The following is a 20,514-nucleotide window of genomic DNA, read 5'->3' on the forward strand; positions in this document are numbered from 1 at the left end:
AAATTGAAGATGTAAAACATTTGATTTTTGAGTGTGAACATGTTAAGATATATGGTCAACTTTAAGCTTAGTTATAGGATTTGATATACAGTGGAAACATGTTATTTTGGGTTTTTATTTTGAGAGAAATACAAAAATACGCTATTTTAATACTATTGTGTCATTCATAGCATACAAGATATTTAAATATAAAATGTGTTGTAGATCTAAAAAATAAACAGAGACATATAATAAATTAGTTTTATATTTGAAAAACAACATCAGATACAATATCGATGTAAATATGTCAAAAATACAAATATTTAGAATTAATATTGTGAAATTTGCAGATATGGTGAAATTGTTATAATACATGTAATATTACTCTATGACTAACTATCTTTGCCCGAGATAGTTGGATTTTGTTAATGGGCTGATTTGTAATGTGAAATAAATAAATAAATAATAAAAAAAAATAATGCAACCTCTTAATTTGCTGATTTATTCAAACACTAATATGAATTTTATGCCAAATATTCACTTGATACAGATACGAACATAACTTACCCGACAGATAAACAGATAGGACCTGCACACACTGATCCATCTACACAACACGTGTCTATTGAACAGCAATGGTAGACAGACTCACAAAACATCGAGTTTCCACAAGAATCGAACGCCCCTACTACACAATTAAGATATATTCTATATTGATACCAATAAATGAACAGATGCATGTATGCAGCTCTATTTATATATGCAAAGAAAACTGGCGAAACATCGAAGAAAACAGAATAATAAAAAGTTAAAAAAATTAAATACTTTTTATTAGTTTTCTAAAAAATAACTAAACTTCTAAATATATTCAATAAGTCTGCAGTTCTCGTCAATTTGACCTGGAGCATTTTGCACTACTTCTACTTTAACTCTTATCTACCTTAAAATTAAAAAAAAAATAAATGAGCAAAAAGTATGGAGTATTCTTTTCAAGTACTTCCACTGGGGTTGTCAATAAACAAATCTGACACAAAAAAGAAAAAAAAAATACCCACCCCTCTTATAACTGTTTTAATGTCAAGTGTTATCTTTTAGTTGTCATGATCAGTCTTCGATCTCTTAAAACAAACACCACAGGTAGGAAAGAATTGAAATTTTACTTCGATACGATTTAGAATTTTCCTTTTCTGACTATGATATATTCTATACATTCTTTTACAAGAGGATACAAAAGTATCTGGTCGAATTGACAAACCATAATTTTGGATAAAATTATCACATGCAATATTGTTTACCACTGAAAATGATGACGAAACTGCTCATATCCCTAGGTATTTAGGATTATCCCTGTTTCATCACAACTTAACTTCAGGGCATGATTAATGATATTTTGAAAAATTATTTTCCCTTAAATGTCCTTTTTCTAAAAAAATTCTCATAACAAAGTTAATCTACCTTGTAGAAAGATGACAAATTTTGCTTACTTTAAGTTTTAATATATAAATCAGCCAAGTTTCAACACAAAAAGTGGTTTCCCAGTTTTTTTTTCTTTCAAAAAACCGATTAGTCATCAATTGCTACACGTCATTGTCAAAATAGTTACATAACTGACACGTAGCACAATTATAAGGCACGGTCAATTATCCGTTCCAAATCTACGATCGATTCTTCTAATCCAGCACAGACGCTCATTGTTTTTATGAAACAAGAAACCGAAAGTCTTGTCGTTTTCAAAAGTATAACTGGTATTTTACTAAGCAACGTTGTTATGCAGTCGCTATCTTGCATATGACCATATTGACTACTGCAGACTTGATCTCTGAATCAATGATGATTTTTTGCGTTTAGGGTTTTCCCATTTTAACCAAAAAAAAAAAAAAAAATAAAAAATAAAATTAAGACTAGCTGACTGTGTATAATTTGAATGGTTGAAAGCATTTGTGTTCTAAACAGTCTATAGTTAAAGTTAAGATTGCATTCGAACCATTCACATGTGTTCCTTATTTATTGTTTTAACCAGGGAATATTACTGCTGTTAGGTAACAATTTGCTTTTCTGTGCGACAGATAAACACATTTTAACCTTGATAACATTAAATATGAAATATAAAGCCTGGATTAGTTATTGATAAAACGGTAATGTTTTATGAAATAGTTTGCCAATACAGTAGTTAAGCTCAGTGAATATATACACATATTTGTTAAACTGTACGTAATATTAAACTATCTTGGATAATTTACCGATTCGGCCAAATTAGAGATAGCAGGGTTTTGTCACACATAAAATTAATTAGCACATAGAACTTTAGAACAAAATAATTCACTGAAGACTAAAAAATTGTCAGGGAGGGGGAAATGATTTGAAAATTAAGTTTTTTTTTCCTTTCATTATACCTTCTTTCAAATTTAAAAAGTTAATGCATGCTTTGAAATATCCGATTACATGTAGTTTTTATATAGCTGCAGAACTGTTGCTCTCCGGGGAAAAAATATTGACAGACCGGAGAGCTACAGGGCCACCCATTGAAAAAATTGTATATTTATTGCGCAGAAAAACGTGCGCTAGTTTTGGAATGATTTACCTTATTTATACGCAAATTCTGTGAAAACAATTAGTACCATTAAATTCTTCATGCAATTTACGACTGATATCGCCTCTTTATTTGCCTCAGACTTTCTCCGAAACACTCTACCGACCTCAGAAAATCAAGTATGTTGAATTAACATTGAGATCGAGTCGCCATTTTACATGTAAACAAAGTGTACCATATGAATTTACGGGGCTGGTGATGGTGTTTAAAAGACTATTTGAGGCAAGTGAAGAGACGATCGATATCAGTAGTAAATTGCATGAAGAATTTAATGGTTCTAATTGTTTTCACAGAATTTGCGTATAAATAAGGTAAATTAGTCGAAAACTAGCGCACGTTTTTCTGCGCAATAAATATACAATTTTTTCAATGGGTGGCCCTGTAGCTCTCCGGTCTGTCAATATTTTTTCCCCGGAGAGCTACAGTTCTGCAGCTAGTTTTTATAAAGTTATAATTGCCTCAAAATAATACTGTGGTTTCATCAATATTCGTTGAATACCAATTTTCGTGGATTTCGTTGTTAAGTTGATCAACGAAATTAAATGTTCATTGAAGTGCAATTTTTATTAACATTTTGTATTGATAGGGTCATTGGCCACGAATTTACATATCCTTGAAACTGTAATTTTCACTTTATCCACGAAAATTGGCGCCCTTGAATATTAATGAAACCACAGTATAAATTTTGCTTTGAACAAAAAAAAATATCGAATATGTGGATACATTTAGAAACAGAAGGTTATTTGGAGAAAATTCGTTTTGATAAAAAATATTACTGATTATAACTATACAATACGTGTAAAACTTCATAACACATTAATGTAGTCGCCATGATAACCATTTATACGATACAATACTCACACACTATCTTACCTAAATAATGAGACAAAATGAAAATCAGGCAAAATGGAGTTAACATTGGTTGTACTTTAATCATGATTGCAGCTATTGTCGGCCACACTCCCTTCCTAGTCTCTCCACTGACAGAACTCTGTGTCTTCTGTTCTTCGAATGCTAGAATTTTATCTCAAATTGAAACAAACCATGCTCAGGACATCTGTATATTTGCTTACGTTGCAAACTAGTTCATCGGAAATTTTGTTCAATACTCCTAAATGTAAAACATTCCAATGTAGCCAGATTGGAAATTGCATGTTCAAACGTTTAAATTTCTGGGTATGCATAATGAAATCTGAGAAGATATTATCACGGTAGCCCACCCCCCCTCCCACAATACATTATGAAATATTAAACAGGATTACGTGATTTTTTGATAGGTAACCTGCAATACTTATTTCTGGTTATATAATTTGGCCTTTTTTGGTCTTTGGTTTCAATTGTATAAAATGCTTGCAAAGGACTATATATGATAAGGGCCTAAAATGGCCCCCTAAAATGAACATCATCATTTTACTCAAGAAATCTTTGTTTTCTTTGTACAGATATATATATATATATATATGTGATGTTTATACATTATGTTCATTTTGATTCAAGTGCCCACAATTTAGAAATATGGTATCATGAAGACAGTCTTTTCCCGCCATTTTTAGCATAAAACAGCTTGTTTTCAAGCAGTTTTTCTTTCAAAAAACATAGAGCGTACGCTTGAACAAACAACATATTTTAATAAGAGATGTAACTAGCCAAGACTAATAACTGACAAAATTTTTTTCCTTGTCCAAGCATGCGCTCTATATTTCCCATTCGTTTAAAGGTAAGAAAAATGTCAATTTTTGACTGATTTTAATTGAATTATAGAAATAGCGTCACTTCTGACGTCATATACTGCAAGTGAGGGCAAATAAATCAAATAAATAGGTGAAAAATATATTTTATATCAACTCCTCTAAAAAATAACATAACATTTTAATATTCCCGAAACACTTTAAAAATGGCGAATTGTGGGGGCAAAATTCAACTCATATCATATATAGTTCTTTGTTATTAAATTTCAGAATAAGGGACGTTAAAATTATACTTTTATTATTCGAATAGTTAATTGCATTATTTGCACGATATTTGAATATTCAGACTAAATTCTAAAGATAAATAATAGCGTTACCATGAGTACACGTTAAATCTAAGCAAGAGATTATCCCCATGAGTTTTCACGGGTATGTCAAACCGTTCGCATTATAAATACATAATTAAACATATATAATATAATAATATTTTATTATAAACATCACACATCCGTTTCATGTAGTCCTTTACTCTCTCTCTCTCTCTCTCTCTCTCTCTCTCTCTCTCTCTCTCTCTCTCTGCCTGTCTCTTAGGTACTGCCTTCTTCGGATACAGCTGGAGCTGGTTCAACTTTTCGTTCACATAATGGTGAAAAATGTTCCACTATTTTCAAACCTGCCAATAAAATTCATACAAATATTCTGCAAACATATTAATTGAATTTACGTTTGTACTCGAATCCCAAAGTTGCAATGGTGATATACAAGTTATTAGGTTTGAAAAAAAAACCCCATTAATATTAAAGTCTGTCCCAAGATGTTAAAACAGCATATTTGGACGCTTTTAAACAAAAATACGAATACCTGTGAGAGAAGTGCAATTAAAATCGATAAGAGGGAGGGAAAATAATACAGATATCTTTACGGAGATTTATAACGGGATATGTTTACATATTTTCTCCATTTGGAAGTTACTCGGAATGCCTCGCACAATTTTTCAATGTTATCACCCGGGTACTTTCATCTCTTTAGCAATGTAAAATCACCGTGGACTTTTAATTTTTAACCGTGTATTGAAAACTGACAATCCAAAGGGGGTGTTTTAAAGGAGAAATCTTGGTAATTGTTCATTGTATTGAATGAGTATCGTTTGAACCCAGATGTATTTATAAATATAGAATGATTTAAGAAACTGTGTGGCAAAAATATTTGGGACAGACTACAAGTCTTGAGTTGATATATTTTGAGTTACCTAGATATCCAATAGCAGCGCATACTACTACGAAACCGAAGAGACATGCTGCAACAACCCCAATCATTGCTCTATAAAAAAATCAATTAAAACATGTCATACGAGGTGCAACGTCGAATAACACCACTATGTATAGCATATTTCTACAGTTATCTGTTAAACGTGTGCGAGAGTGTGAATGAAAGGTATAGCTGTATTTGTATTGAAAATAAAAACAAAAAACCCCATCAAAATCATAATAATGCTTATCAATAATACACTGTACTTCTCTTTTCTAGGGTTTACTACAATACTATATCCCCTCTCCTGTGGAGCGGGGTTATAAAAGGCCACACAATGACTATGAACGTCGGAATGACTGAATGATGCTCTTTCAGCACATTGGTTGAACAGTTTTAGTTTATTGGAATATTTATATTAGGTAAATGCATGTGGCGATGCACGACAATATCTCAACCCTCTTGACCCAATAAATTGTTGGAAGTACAATGTTACTAATGTTAAAATAAGCTTGATTTGAATATAAATATTGCATACTAGAGTGTTATCAACATTTTTATTTTGGAAAAGAGCCTTGTTGTCTTTGGTAAATTTTAAGTAATCGTCATTACACATGTACTTTCTAGCCCCGAATTCCTTATCATAACAATTCATCATTTGACAGAAGAAATCGACTTCAGATAAATCCACTACGTTCATACACATTATCACGACAAAACAATTTGTTTTTGATAATTAGAACATTTGGCACAAGTACTTCCTCTAATTTTGTTGCACAGATGTCAGAGTAATAATTGAATTATGGGACAACAGCTAACCTCCATCCCAGGCACGCTTTCCCCATGCAGACAGTTCCATCTTTACAGCAAGTGTGATCTTCCTTTGAACAGCAGTGATATCCAGCATTACAAGCTAAAGCGTAAGCAGCCGAAGATACCCCACAGTCAGCTTCAACTACAAAGATGGATAGAAGACCAAACATTATTAGATAGACAAGAGGCTAACAGGCCATAACGGTCAACTAAGTACCAGACCTGTCGAGGAATCGCACATATGCATTTTATTAAGTTTCATTCTGGAGTAATCTTTAAAAAAATATGTTAATGACCCCCTCCCTACCTGAAATCTTGCAAATAGGTCTTGGGTCTATGAAATCTATAATTTTTGTGACAAGAGGCTCATGGGCCAAATTACTATCATGAGCAACGATCGCCATAAAAAATCAGCTATATGTAGTCATATACAAAATATCTCGACAATGTAGTAAAAACAATCCTGTATAAAAAGATGTTCAAAATTTTCTCTAGGCAGTCTTTCGTTAAACATTGAAACACTTTTAAAACTGAGTGACTTAATAGACGTATCACCTATCAATCATTGCAGTAATCAATAAGATTTTAAACAGCTGTTCATACAAATATAAACCTAGCTTATCAAATTTTGAAACCCTTGTGTGGCCCAAGAGTTGTCCACAGTTTAAACAATTGAGAATCAACAAATGTCAAAATACGTGCACATAAGTACCACCATATTTTATAACATTTAAGTTTTTATGAATGATCAAATTTATTTCCAATGTACCCCCCCCCCCCGCATTATCGTGGCCTCATCATAATCCCGGGGATCATGATTTGAACAAACTTGAATCTACACTATCGGCGAATGCTTCCACACAAGTTAAAGCTTTTGTGGCCAATTTGTTTTTTAAGAAGAATATTTTTAAAGATTTTTCTTTAAATATTCATAAGTGAAAATTCGATCCCATTATGGGCCCACCCTGGCCTTGGGGATCTAATCATGATTTGAACATACTGGAGTCAACACTACCTAAAAATGCTTCCACACAAGTTACAGCTTTTCTGGCCACTTGGTTTTAGAGAAGAAGATTTTTAAATATCCTTAAGTAAAAATGTGACTTTCCCCCAAATTGTAAATCCGCCCTACCCCCGGGGATCATGATTTGTACACTACCTAAGGATTCTTCCACATAAGTAACAGTTTTTCTGGCCAATTGGTTTTTGTGAAGAAGATGTTTTAAGAAAAAAAAACCCCAACCATTTTTCATTAACTCTTAACTTCTTTTAAAAAGGAGCGTGTCCCTTAATTTTTAAAAACTTAAATTTCCTTTACCCAAAAATGCTTTGTGCCAAAGCCTAGTGGTCCTGGAGAAGAAGTCGAAAATGTAAAAAGCTTACAGACAGACGGACGCCGGACAAAAGTTGATCAGAAAAGCTTACAGCTCTGGTGAGCTAAAAATTGTAAGCTCGTGCTTTTTCTTCTGTGTGCAAGATCTAATACTGAAAAGGTGCTAGACTCTGATGGGAAATAAATTACCCATATTTGTTAACTTTCAAGATAGCTTTTAAGTATATACACTTTCATGAATAAACTAAAGATGGCTAGTATACATGTTTTATTTAAAACAATCCGCATCCTCCATCTCCAGGGGCCAGACAGAAACTCTCCCCCTAGAGCATTTAAACAAAAAAAGACGGTAATCTGCTTCTCTTTTTTTCTCTTCTCGTACTTTAGTTTTTTTTTCAGTATTCAGCCATAAATACAGTGGCACCATCTGGAATTTATCAAAATATAATTGTACATGTACCACATATCACTGTTTTTTGATAGCCAATTATAACTTCACTATTAACAAGTCAAATCTATTAAGAAATTTCAAAAATTGTTTGGCTGTTTTGTTTTATATGATAAAAAGACGTGTTTAACTCTTTTAATCATTCAGCTTCTTTATGACATTACTTTAAAATGATTAATTATTAAATATGAACAAACAAGGGAAGATAACTCCATTAAATGTTACACCCCGGATTAACTTTTATCCTACAACAATATCTTAACCATGATAAACAGCTTCTTTCATTTCTTTTCCAAATATTTACTCATTTTCCCCATTGAAACTCAAGAGCAGAATAAAATGATAAGATTTTTAAACACCATATACCTCCTCCCAAGCCAGAACTGCTTAAGTTGTCATGAAATTTGATTAAAGATGACAGCTTACATGTAATAGTCATTCTAAATATGCAATTAATTTCTTTTCTGTGTAGGTACACGTAAAGAAATGGTTTTAAGCATTATATACATTAACACTCCTAGTATACGACCATTTTGGTCACCTCTGCAGTAACCCCTACCTTGGGGGTCATAATTAACTTACAATTTTGATAGAAGGTTTTTAAAGTCTATCTTAACATGCAGTCAGTTTTAATTCAGTTTCAGTTGAGGTAAAGAAAAAATCTAAACGTTTTATATATTTTCACTACATGACCATTTTGGCCTTGCTCTATAGCCAGAACTTCTTCGTGGGGGACATGTTATTTATAATTTTGATAGAGGGCTTCCTGGTCCACATCAATATGAATAAAGTTTTCCCTACAGATGAGTAAGATTAGAAATGAAGATTTTTAAACATTATATGCATAAACACTAAAAGACCCTTTTGGCCCTACCCTAGAGTCAAAACCACTATCCCAGCGAACATGAGAATTACAATTTTGGTAGAGAGTTTCCTTGTCTACATATTTCTGTATTCGTTTTTTAAAAATCATTATTGATTACAGATGGATGAGAGTAAAAAAGAAGATTTTTTTAAAAAATGGTCAAATTTTGACAATGGCTGCCCGGCCCCCCCCGGAAAATGAGTCATGAAATGTACAGTTTATGCCCTCCCCCTACCCGAAAGATGCATAATATGAAAATTGAAAATAATTGGCCGTTTAGTTTTTAAGAAGTTAAAAATGTGCAATTGTATATACACGACGCACGACACACAAAGACGGACGACGACTGGCGAAAACCAATTGCAATGGGTCACCTGAGTGACTCTGGTGACTTAAAAATATTAGGTAAAGTAATATTGCATGATATATGTGTACTCATACATCTCATCAGCATCCATAAAAACGTTTCTTTGAAAATTTGAACATTTGAAATGAAGGCCAACAATAGCTACTTATAATTATGTGGAGATGCTCTGCAGTATTTTAAACTTTGTTTATCTCATAGTTGTTACTTTGTTTACATTGCTCTCTGTTTAGTTTGGTGTAAATAATTTTTATGAAGGTATGCCGTCATTGCAATTGTCTATACTGTGGAATCATCAATGTTTGTGGGGGCCCAATGTTCGTGGCCTTCGTGGGTAGCCCTTGCCCACGAGTTTCATCCCCATGAACGTATATATACGTCAAGCATTTGTTTAATATTTATTCACGAAACAGAACTTGTTACCAACGAAATTACGTCCCCATGAACCAGGAAGTATTTGAGTTGAACTGAAATATCAAAACTGACATTTTTGTCGGATCTCAATTGGATTTTTTTTATCTTCTTGTTGTACAAATATTTCAAAATATCTCAAAAAATGGGAAGAAAAGGGATACTTCTTTACAAGAAAAGAATGGAACCTTATTTATAATTTGATACTTCTTTACAAGAAAAGAATGGAGCCTTATTTATAATTTGCCGTTTAAATGTACTCAAGAAACTAGGTTACAATGGCTTCAAACCCAGTTACTTCACAGAATTTCTGCAACAAATAAATACTTATGTAATTGCAATTTAATCAACTCTGCTTCATGTTCTTTCTGTGGACAGTTAACAGAAACAATTGACCACTTATCTTCTGAATGCTACCTCATCAAAGAACTTTGGGACAAAATCAAACACTGGCTTGATGATTTACAGTTAAATGTGAATTTTGGTAATAAATCTATTCTGTTTGGTAAATATTTGAACAGTGATATACATCGCTTTGAAAATCTATTAATCTTGATAGTAAAACAATATATATATGCCCGTAAATTTAGTTTCTCTAAACAATTTAAAGTAGAGGCACTGAAACATACCATTATTAACAGACTTTATGTTGAAAAATATATTCTTCTAAAAAACTGCAAATACCAAGAGTATAATAACTATTGGTCAAACATCTTCCTAAAGCTAGAATCATAGATTAATGCTTTCATCTGCTTCTATTTTTGTACCTTCCCCCTACCCCCTGCTTTATTTTTTTTTTCCTATTTTTTCCCTCCTCCTCATGGGTGAATTGAATCAAAATCATATGCTGGTAAATCCTGATTTATAGAAAGACACTTTGTTATATATGCATGTGTATTATGTTTGTGTCTATGCCAATGTACATGTAATACATGCATGTATTTTAGTATGTACAAGGATACAAGAGCAAGATTAATTTATAGTAAGTCAGTGAATTTCCATTTTTAACTTATAGATAAATCACCCAATTTCTACTCCTCCCTAATCCCCTCGCCCCAATTATATACCCCCCCCCCCCAAAAAAAAATAACAACTTTCATGATAATAATAAAATTATATTGCTGATAATGTACACTTGTGTATATACATCTGTATAATCATATTATATTAGAGAAATGTATCAACCAAATTATTATAAGTTTATACATGTATGTCTTATATCACTTGTATCTGTTCTTTATTTTGTAAAAGTTGTACTTAAATAAAATTTAAAAAAAAAATTCAAAATATCAAATTATACACCAATCCATTTCCCCCATAATATCCTGCATAGATGAAATATGAATCTGTTTTGGATACCTTCAAGAAACCTTTGTAAATTTGTTAAATATATAAATTTGAAAATATAATTTATATTAACAGGCGGATGATTTCTGTGACTTGTATGAATTTTTAATTGAATTATAAGATATGTTCGTATCTTAAAGGTTTCTAGCGGTATTGTAAAAGGTAAATATGAATTTATTTTTGTATCATTTTTTTTATGTTAAGCAAAGTATTAGAAAACAAGGTGTCAATATTTAACAAAAAAATCAAGCGTTTTTTTTTTAATCAAATTTTTATTGCATGTTTAAACGGGGTTTCATTGTAAAAAAAATATTTTTAAAAATAGGAATTTGTTCTTTATTTCTTTCTTCAGCAATTCCTTCAATTGATATAGTTCTGGCAAAGTTTTTTAATTTATGAAAAAAAAAAAAAGAAAATTGAAAAATAAAATGGGAAGAAAAAAAATTAAACATGCCACATCAAATAAAAAAAATGAAAAAACCTTGATGAAGATTTAAAAAAATTAAGCAAAACCCAGTCATGATGAAAGTCTGTTTTAACATGGTGGTTAAACGCAGCTTTTGCATTTTAACTACGCCGCCCTTAACTGTTGCTGCCGTTATCTCTTTATACAGTAACCCGTAAATGTATTAAATTTAAATATATTGATAGTTTAAGGATGTCCAATGCATGACGACGAACAACTTAAATCAAATATATATGTATCTAAAACGTTCTGTTGAGTATAGTATCACTTCAATTGCGTGCTTTTAAAATGACATTTCGATTAAAAAAGTGAAACCCTGTACATTAAAAATCAGACGAAAAAGTTTGTAATTATAATTATAAACTACTTGTTTGTTCTGAAAATAGGATATCCAGGTAAACATTTGCAAGAGTAAAATGAAATTTAAACTGAGAGTTGAAATTTTATCATATCTAAGGATTTTTAAAAATAATTTTTGTAATTCAATATAGGTCTTTGGTTGAATTTTTATGGTTTTATTAAAGTTTAATCATAAATGCCATGAAATGTTTCAAATATAACTAGAGGTACTGTGAGCAAGCTCACAATTGATACCCCCCGCTAAGAAAAATCAAAACTCATGTATTTTTTCTATTTTAGAAAATATTGAATGAATCTATTTCATCGTCCATTTTTTATAAATAATAACTGCTCTATTTTTTAAAACTGTTAATGCTTATATGAGTACACAAACCAATTTCTATTCGTTAAATTCCATTTTAGTTCAAGTTAACTGTTAATGCATGAGGACATTTGCATCCTAATGTTAACAAACATGACTCGAATCAAACGAAATTCCACATATCAAGCAGCCACTTTATATAAACATTTTGAATTATTGGTATACTGAGCCCGATTTTTTTTTAACAATGACCTTGAACTTCCTCAATTGACCTTTGGTCAAGGTCATGACATACTCTCAGGTTATAAGCATTCTAGATGTGAATTAAGAACTTCCAATATTTGTCCATTAGAAAGATATGGACAGGAGACAAGTTTTATACTTTTCTGCAAGTGACCTTGGCCTTGCCCAAATGACCTTGGGTCAAGGTCATGACAAACTCTTAGCTTATAAGCATTCTTTGTGTGAACTGAGAACTTCCAATGTTTCTCCATAAGAAAGATATGGACTGGACAAGAATTTTGCACTTTTTTCTGCCATTGACCTTGACCTTGTCCAAATGACCTTGGGTCAAGGTCATGACACACCCTTAGTTTATAAGCAATCTTTGTGTGAAGTAAGAAAATCCAATGTTTTTCCATTAAAAAGATATGGACCGGACAAGAATTTTGCATTTTTTTCTGCCATTGACCTTGTCCAAATGACCTTGGGTCAAGGTCATGACACACCCTTAGTTTATAAGCAATCTTTGTGTGAAGTAAGAAAATCCAATGTTTTTCCATTAAAAAGATATGGACCGGACACAAATTTTGCACTTTTTCTGTTGGTGACCTTGACCTTGCCCGAATGACCTTGGTTCAAGGTCATGACACTACTTTAGGTCATAAGCATTCTTTGTGTGAAGTAAGAACTTCTAATGTTTCTCCATAAGAAAGATATGGACCGGACACGAATTTTGCACTTTTTCTGCCAGTGACCTTGACCTTGCCCGAATGACCTTGGGTCAAGGTCATGACACACCCTTAGGTCATAAGCAATCTTTGTGTGAAGTAAGAACTTCTAATGTTTCTCCATAAGAAAGATATGGACCGGACACGAATCGAACAGACAGACGGACAGACGGACGGACGGACGGACAGACGGACGGACGGACAAGGTGATTCCTATATACCCCCCCAAACTTCGTTTGCGGGGGGTATAATAATTTAAAGATAATACTGTTTCAATATCTTCCATGTAGAAAAAAGAAACACCACAAAATCTTTCCTAAATGGAATTGTCATGATTGGCATAATTTAAAAACAGCACATTTTTGAGTAATTTCAATGCAAGAAATAGGATTTTGTATTTCCTATCCACTGTTTTTATTTAAACAAAGCATTTCACAAGAAAGCCCCGAAATATTTTTTGTTTGATAAGTATAAATTTTTATAGAATAGAAATATATTTAATAGCTGTATTTCTTTTTTATATCAATCGTATGAATCGGACCGCCGATTAGGAACACTAAGTTTAAATTTACTCCAAATCCCATGTATGATAATGTTGTTTGTATGTCACTCATCGATCATCTAAAAAATCAGAAATCTTAAAAGTCTATTGAACCTTATCAAAGAGGAAGTTAAAATAATACTAGACAATTATCGATTTAACTTTTAAATTCCTTATCTTTAGAACACATCACATATTTATGACTATGGTTTTCTGTACTCTACGATTGCAAGAAGTATTTGGTATAAAATGTCTAACTGTTATTTCAGAAAAAAAAACCCCAAAATTTGTTACTGATTTCTTTGTAAATTGAAATACACAAATTAAATTATTTTTAAAATGCAGGTTCTTCAAACATTCCATACTTTAAAAGGAATTTCAAATTCTTAATCATAGAAAGGGTTTGATGGGCAGAGCTCATTATTTCTTGCAATCTATTTAAATGTATATTGCAAAAACCAATTATTCTTTCAAAATTATACTATATTGTCTATTACTTGTCTCTGATAGTCTATTAAACACCATCACGGAGTGGAGTGGTGCAGTTTGTTCACATGTAAAAATGGCGACCCTCGTTCTCAATGTAAATTTAACATACTTGGTTTTTCGAGGTCGGTAGTGTGTTTCGGAGAAGTCTGAGACAAGTAAAGAGACTATATCAGTAGTAAATTGCATGAATAATTTAATGGTGTTAATTGTTTTGACAGGAATTGTGTATCATTTAGATCAATCAGCTCAAAACTAGCGCACGTTTTTGTGCGCAATAAATACACAATTTTTTCAATAATTGGCCTTGTAGCTCCTTGGTTGTCCATCCAAATTTGTTTAGACCGGGAGCTACAGAACGGCAGCTTTTCGAGTTCTAACACTTCAGGAGATTTTGTTAAAATATGACAAAATATTTAAAATGAAAATCGTGTTTTTATCAAAAGCTACAGGATTTCTGTCAGTGTTTCTTATGGAGAATCATTGAAGGTTCTTACTTCACACAAAGATTGCGTAGGACCTGAGGGTGTGTCATGATTTTGACCCAAAGTCATTTGAGCAAGTTCAAGAGAAACATTGGATGTTCCCACTTCACATAAATATTGCTTTTGACCTAAGGGTGCGTCATGATTTTGATCCAGGTTTAGTTATTCAAAGTCATTATATAAAAAAGCAAAATTCCTGTCTTGGCCATATCTTGTAATGGAAAATGATTAGAAGCTTAAATTTGACACAAAATAAATAGCTTATGACCTGTAAATGTTCTTGATCGTGAGCTTTGGTAGAAAAACAATTCAGGAGTAGATGTCTCTTCTGAAAAATCTATACCTGCACTGAAGAAAATTCGTTTTGAATGACCCTTGTATAAACTCGAACCGAATCTCAAACCGAAGTTAGTGAACTGCGTGTTCGATTGGCATCCTATTTTATTCATGGGTACCTTTTTCTTCCTACCAAAAAGTTCAAAATCAAAATTCAGAAACATACACCATTATTTTCCCCCAAAATTCAATCTATGAATTTAGTTGAAATCACAGTTTATGTTAACATGCAGATGATTTCAGTGACTTACATTTATTTTTATCTAATTTAAAGGATATGTTCAACTCTTCCGGGTTTTTCGTTGTATTGACAGATTGAAATATATACCCGTTTTTGCTTTTTTTGTTGTATAGCTAAATATGAAAAAAGAAGTTACCTTTTGTTGAATAAAAAATTAAGCGTTGTGTTATTTGATTTTATTCACAGATTTAACGGAATTTTCATTATTAGCAATTTTTCTCAATATTATTACATACAATTCTTTTAATCGATATAATTGTATGCACTGTTATATTTAATAGAAAAAGGAAAAAAAATAGGTAATACATGTAGTAGAACAAAGAAAATAAACTAAAACATGGTACATAAAAAATAATATAATACAACATTATCATCGCATTTATTAAATCAACTTACCTAGATGAAGATAAAAAAGAAATAAGAAGAACCCAGTCATAATGAAAATCTGTGTCGACATGGTGGTTACTTTCGCCTTTGCCCACTCCTTCCTTTACCGCTGTGTCTGTTATTTCTTTATAGAATAACTCATGAATATATTGAATTCAAATTAATCGATAGTTCAAAGATCGATGTCAATCATATGACGACGGAGCTATTTAAGATCAAATATATATTATTACAGTTTGTCCATTGTATTTGAAAAATTCCTGTTGACAAGAGTATAAATTTTAGACCTGTCTAAATAAGGTTTAAATTCTGTTTTGTTTCATGATGAACGAGGAAGGCATAAAAATTACAGAAAGTCAAAAGGGTTCATGAAATTATGTAGCAAGTTTGTAAACGTAATGATAATTTAAAATATATTCTCTTTGTATTTGATCTTTGGATTCTTCATACATCTTCTCAAACAATTTCGACCATAGTAGGCCTATCTCAATAATAGATTTTTGAAACGATTCACAATTTGAAAAAAGAAACAATTTTTATACAGTTTTACAAGGAAAACCATAAACTTATTTTGTATCATTCAAAAAGTATCTGTATCTCATAAATTTTCTTAATTTATAGTCCAAACTTAAAGACAGAATTAGAAAAACGACAGACGGATAACAAACTAGAGTGAGTTTTATTAAAACATTCTTTTTTTTAAAATTTGGGTACAATATTGCTTATACATGTATTACCAGTTGTGTACAAATACCTTACTTGTTCTGATCCCCTTACTGCTCACATAAATGAATAACGTTACCGTTCTCAACATTTTAAGACATTAATAGCAAATATGAAATTGAGTTTGACAGTGTAATATTCTTTTATGAAATCCTTAAGATAAATACAGTTTTGGCAATCTATATTTTTTATCTTTTTGCTCTTGACTGTTTTTAATTCAACAATATATGTCATTCTTACGCATGAGAAAACCCTGGAAGGTTTTTCACATTTGTTATTTCGTTTGATTGGTATAAATTTCAATAAAATAAAAATATGTAAACATTTCTACGTCGTGGTGATCAGGTCGCTGATTAAAACCTCCAGTTTGTTCCAAACTATGTAGATGTTGTCTGTAAGTAGATCATCGATCATCTTATAAATAAAAAGTCTAAGTGTTCTGAACCTTATCAAAAAGGAAGTTTAAAAAATACCAGACCACGTTCGATTAAACTTTTTTATTGTGTCTGGATAAGGCAATTTGCAAAAGCTTGGCAGCATGTTGTGAAAACCCACCTCGCAGTCGCAAAACACGCCGTCGCCCTCACAATTTTGAACATTACAGCGTCGCACTAAATCAACTTCGCAAAACAAGGTGGCGCGCTAACACAACTTTACGAAACTCGGCGTCGCGTTAACAAAACCTCGCACATCACACTGCAATGCTAACACAACTTCCCACAACTTGCCGTCGCGCTAACACAATTTCATAAAACATGCCGTCGCTCTGTCACACGTCCGTCGTCACGCTAATACAACTTTGTAAAAATTGTATTTACGCAAACAGAATTTATATTTATATTTATACTTAGATGGTCAGAAGTATTTTAGTTTTAGTTTTAAATGTCCAATTGTTAATTTTAAAGAGTAAGATTGCGAGAAATCTAATGATTTTTGCAGTCAATTTATCCAAAAATCAAAATACACTAATATTATAAGTGTTAAAAGGCACATTATTCAAATTGTAAACAACCAACCCCTTAAAACAAAATCAAATTCTTAATACTTAAGGGAGTTTGATAGGCAGAGTTCATTTCTTGTAATCTTTTTAAAAAGCAATAGCAAATACCAATTATCCTTTCAATAATGTATTTATATTGTCTCTAAAATGAGGAAGGGAAAGTTCCGTTTGAAAGTGTTTCTAATGAAAATGGAATACAAAATGCAGGACACTTATTTAACGTAGCTCGCGGGTTTGCTGACGTCACAATAGGAATCGACGTAAAGAGTTGACCGTCATAGTAAACTCATACATGCTTTTTTTAAAATGACAAATGAGATATTTAGAAGCTTAAAAGGAAATATTTCAAAAAGCTTAAATGCAGTTTATTACTGTTTATACAAAATTTATAATATCAAGTGCTGAAAATTTAAAGATGTCACATACTTTGTCACAAAATGTGACAAAGTATGAGTGTGCGTTGGAACTCTTCCATTTAAAATCATGTTTTAAAATAGACAAGTAAATTAATTGAACCGTATGCATTAAAATCGGTTTTTTTTTTTTTACAATTATGACTTCCGTAATTTTAACTACCGGTCAATTTTTTAAAAATTCTTTTGGCTTATACCATTACAAACTTATTATGTCAGTAGTTGCCTAGCATTTTTGTTTCGGCATTGATTGACTCAGAATTTCATAAAAATAATAGCAATTTTCTGTATCTTTACAGCCTTACATTAATTGCATTTGTGCATTTGATAACATTCACAATAATGTCTAATTAGTATTTACAAGTTCTAAAATGTGTTAATCAGCTAGTCTTGTCAATAAATGCATTTCAATTTTTGGGTTCTCAGACGTAAGGAAATGATGACGTCGGGCTAACGTCGTAATGAAAATATAAGGTTTTGAGAAATCTTTTAAATCTTTAAAGTTGTTTTGCAAACAAGATATCTGTGAGCCAATGCTCACTAGTGATACCCCCGCTCTGATGTGAATATGCAAAATAAGCAAAGTCGACATTTAACAGAAAGCTGGCATCCGATTGGTACAGAAATATATCCCACTATATGGCATGCCTAAACAAATAGTGTGTTAAAATTTCAAGCATCTGCGATAAATAGCTGCTGAGAAATCTATGAGGAAAATTTGTTTGAAAATTTTGGCTAAAATAAACAAATTACTCATTTAACAAGAAGATGACGTCCGATTGGTACAAAAATATATCCCACGATATGGCATGCCTTAACAAACATTGTGTAAAAATTTTAAGCATCTCCGAAAAATAGCTGCTGAGAATTCTTTGACGAAAATTTGTTTGAAAATTTTGGCAAAAAATAAACAAAGTCATTATTTAACAGGAAGTTGACGTCCGATTGATACAAAAATATATCCCACAATATGGCATGCCAAAACAAATAGTGTGTTAAAATTTCAAGCATCTGCGATTAATAGCTGCTGAGAAATCTTTGGCTAAAAATAAACAAAGTAGTCATTTAACAGGAAGTTGACACCCGATTGGTACAGAAGTATATCCCGAGATATGGCATGCCTATACAAATATTGTGTAAAAATGTCAAGCATCTGCGATATATAGTTGCTGAGAAATCTTTGACGAAAATTTGTTTGAAAATTTTGGTTAAAAAATAAGCAAAGTCGTCATTTAACAGGAAGTTGACGTCCGATTGATACAAAAATATATCCCCCCACTATATGCATGCCTAAACAAATAGTGTGTTAAAATTTCAAGCATCTGCGATAAATAGTTGCTGAGAATTCTTTGACGGAAATTTGTTTGAAAATTTTGGCAAAAAATAAACAAAGTAGTCATTTAACAGGAACTTGACGTCTGATTGGTACAAAAATACACCCCACGATATAGCATGCCTGTAAAAATACTGTGTAAAATTAAAATTTCAAGCATCTGCGATAAACAGTTGCTGAGAATTCTTTGACGGAAATTTGTTTGAAAATTTTTGCCAAAAATAAACAAAGTCGTCATTTAACAGGAAGTTGACGTCTGATTGGTACAAAAATATATCCAACGATATGGCATGCCTATACAAATACTGTGTAAAAATTTCAGGCATCTGCGATAAACAGTTGCTGAGAAATCTTTGACGAAAATTTGTTTGAAAATTTTGGTTAAAAAATAAGCAAAGTCGTCATTTAACAGGAAGTTGACGTCCGATTGGTACAAAAATATATCTCACGATATGGCATGCCTTAACAAACACTGTGTTAAAATTTCAAGCATCTGCGATAAATAGTTGCTGAGAAAAATGCGACAGAAATTTTTGTTACGGACGGACAGACAGACAGATGGACAGACGGACGGACAGACAGACATACAGACACACAAGGGTAAAACAGTATACCCCCTCTCCTTCGGAGCGGGGGTATAATAAAAATTGGCTGAGAATACATACTGATTATTTTTTATGAATCGATTCATAATTATCTCCTCTGTTATTGTGTTGAGTATAATTAATTTCGTCGGAATCGTTTAAAAGTTTGGAGTATGGTTTTGTAATGCGTTTCTCGAGTAAGATGTGCATTTTACTATATATTTCATTGAAATTGCGTTGCTTGATTTTATCAATGACACTGTATTTGAAACACGATAACATTATTACCGCGCAGACGAATCTCAAATAAATTTTAGAAATAAAACTCTAAAACCTATGGATCACGTGGACAAATTTTCAAGGTAGGTTTTCTCACAAGCAGGTAAACCCGCGAGCTACCTTAAGTGTAGAGGCCAGCACTCTCCCTTCAACCCAGTTGCCTCGTATTTGCCTCATATTTTGAAACATCCTCGTGATATTTGCAGTGAGAAAAACATCAACCAATTAATCAATTGAAAACTGATTCATGTATTATTATACCATTATAAAGCTCATTGTGACTAAAAAAAAAAAGAAAAGCTAAATGATACTATGGTGTTAAAGTATTTATCCACTTACAAAGTATAGCGTGGGGAGTCACTCTTGATAGTTAATTGGGTTACTTATCTTCCCTGTTCATTAGATATCAAGTCTCAACACTTCAGGGAATATTGTTAAAAAACAAAATATTCGAAATAAAAGTTTTCCTCTAAAGCTACAGACTCTTTAGCTTAACAGTCATTTTCAATTTTGTACACATACAAGGACATCGTATATATAAAC

At 31.9% G+C, this 20,514-nt stretch overlaps 1 protein-coding gene across 2 annotated transcripts; it reads right to left on the bottom strand.

Annotated features, from left to right (window-relative positions):
- Positions 1-4,808: 4,808 nt before the first annotated feature.
- LOC117688972 (uncharacterized) lies at positions 4,809-15,783 on the bottom strand. Of its 2 annotated transcripts, none has more exons than XR_010715222.1 (4): positions 11,568-11,701; positions 6,325-6,460; positions 5,507-5,577; positions 4,809-4,930 (listed from the first exon to the last, which is right to left on the bottom strand). XR_010715222.1 is itself a non-coding variant. In XM_034468335.2 (4 exons), exons 1-4 carry the CDS (start codon positions 15,707-15,709, stop codon positions 4,845-4,847), a joined length of 354 nt encoding a protein of 117 aa, XP_034324226.2. In that variant the 5' UTR covers positions 15,710-15,783; the 3' UTR covers positions 4,809-4,844. The 2 variants fall into 2 exon arrangements, 1 of the variants encoding a protein (XP_034324226.2); XM_034468335.2 differs by lacking the exon at positions 11,568-11,701 and adding an exon at positions 15,649-15,783.
- Between the last annotated feature and the right edge of the window lie 4,731 nt (positions 15,784-20,514).

Source organism: Magallana gigas, chromosome 6, assembly GCF_963853765.1.
Source record: "Magallana gigas chromosome 6, xbMagGiga1.1, whole genome shotgun sequence".
Lineage (NCBI taxonomy): Eukaryota > Metazoa > Mollusca > Bivalvia > Ostreida > Ostreidae > Magallana > Magallana gigas.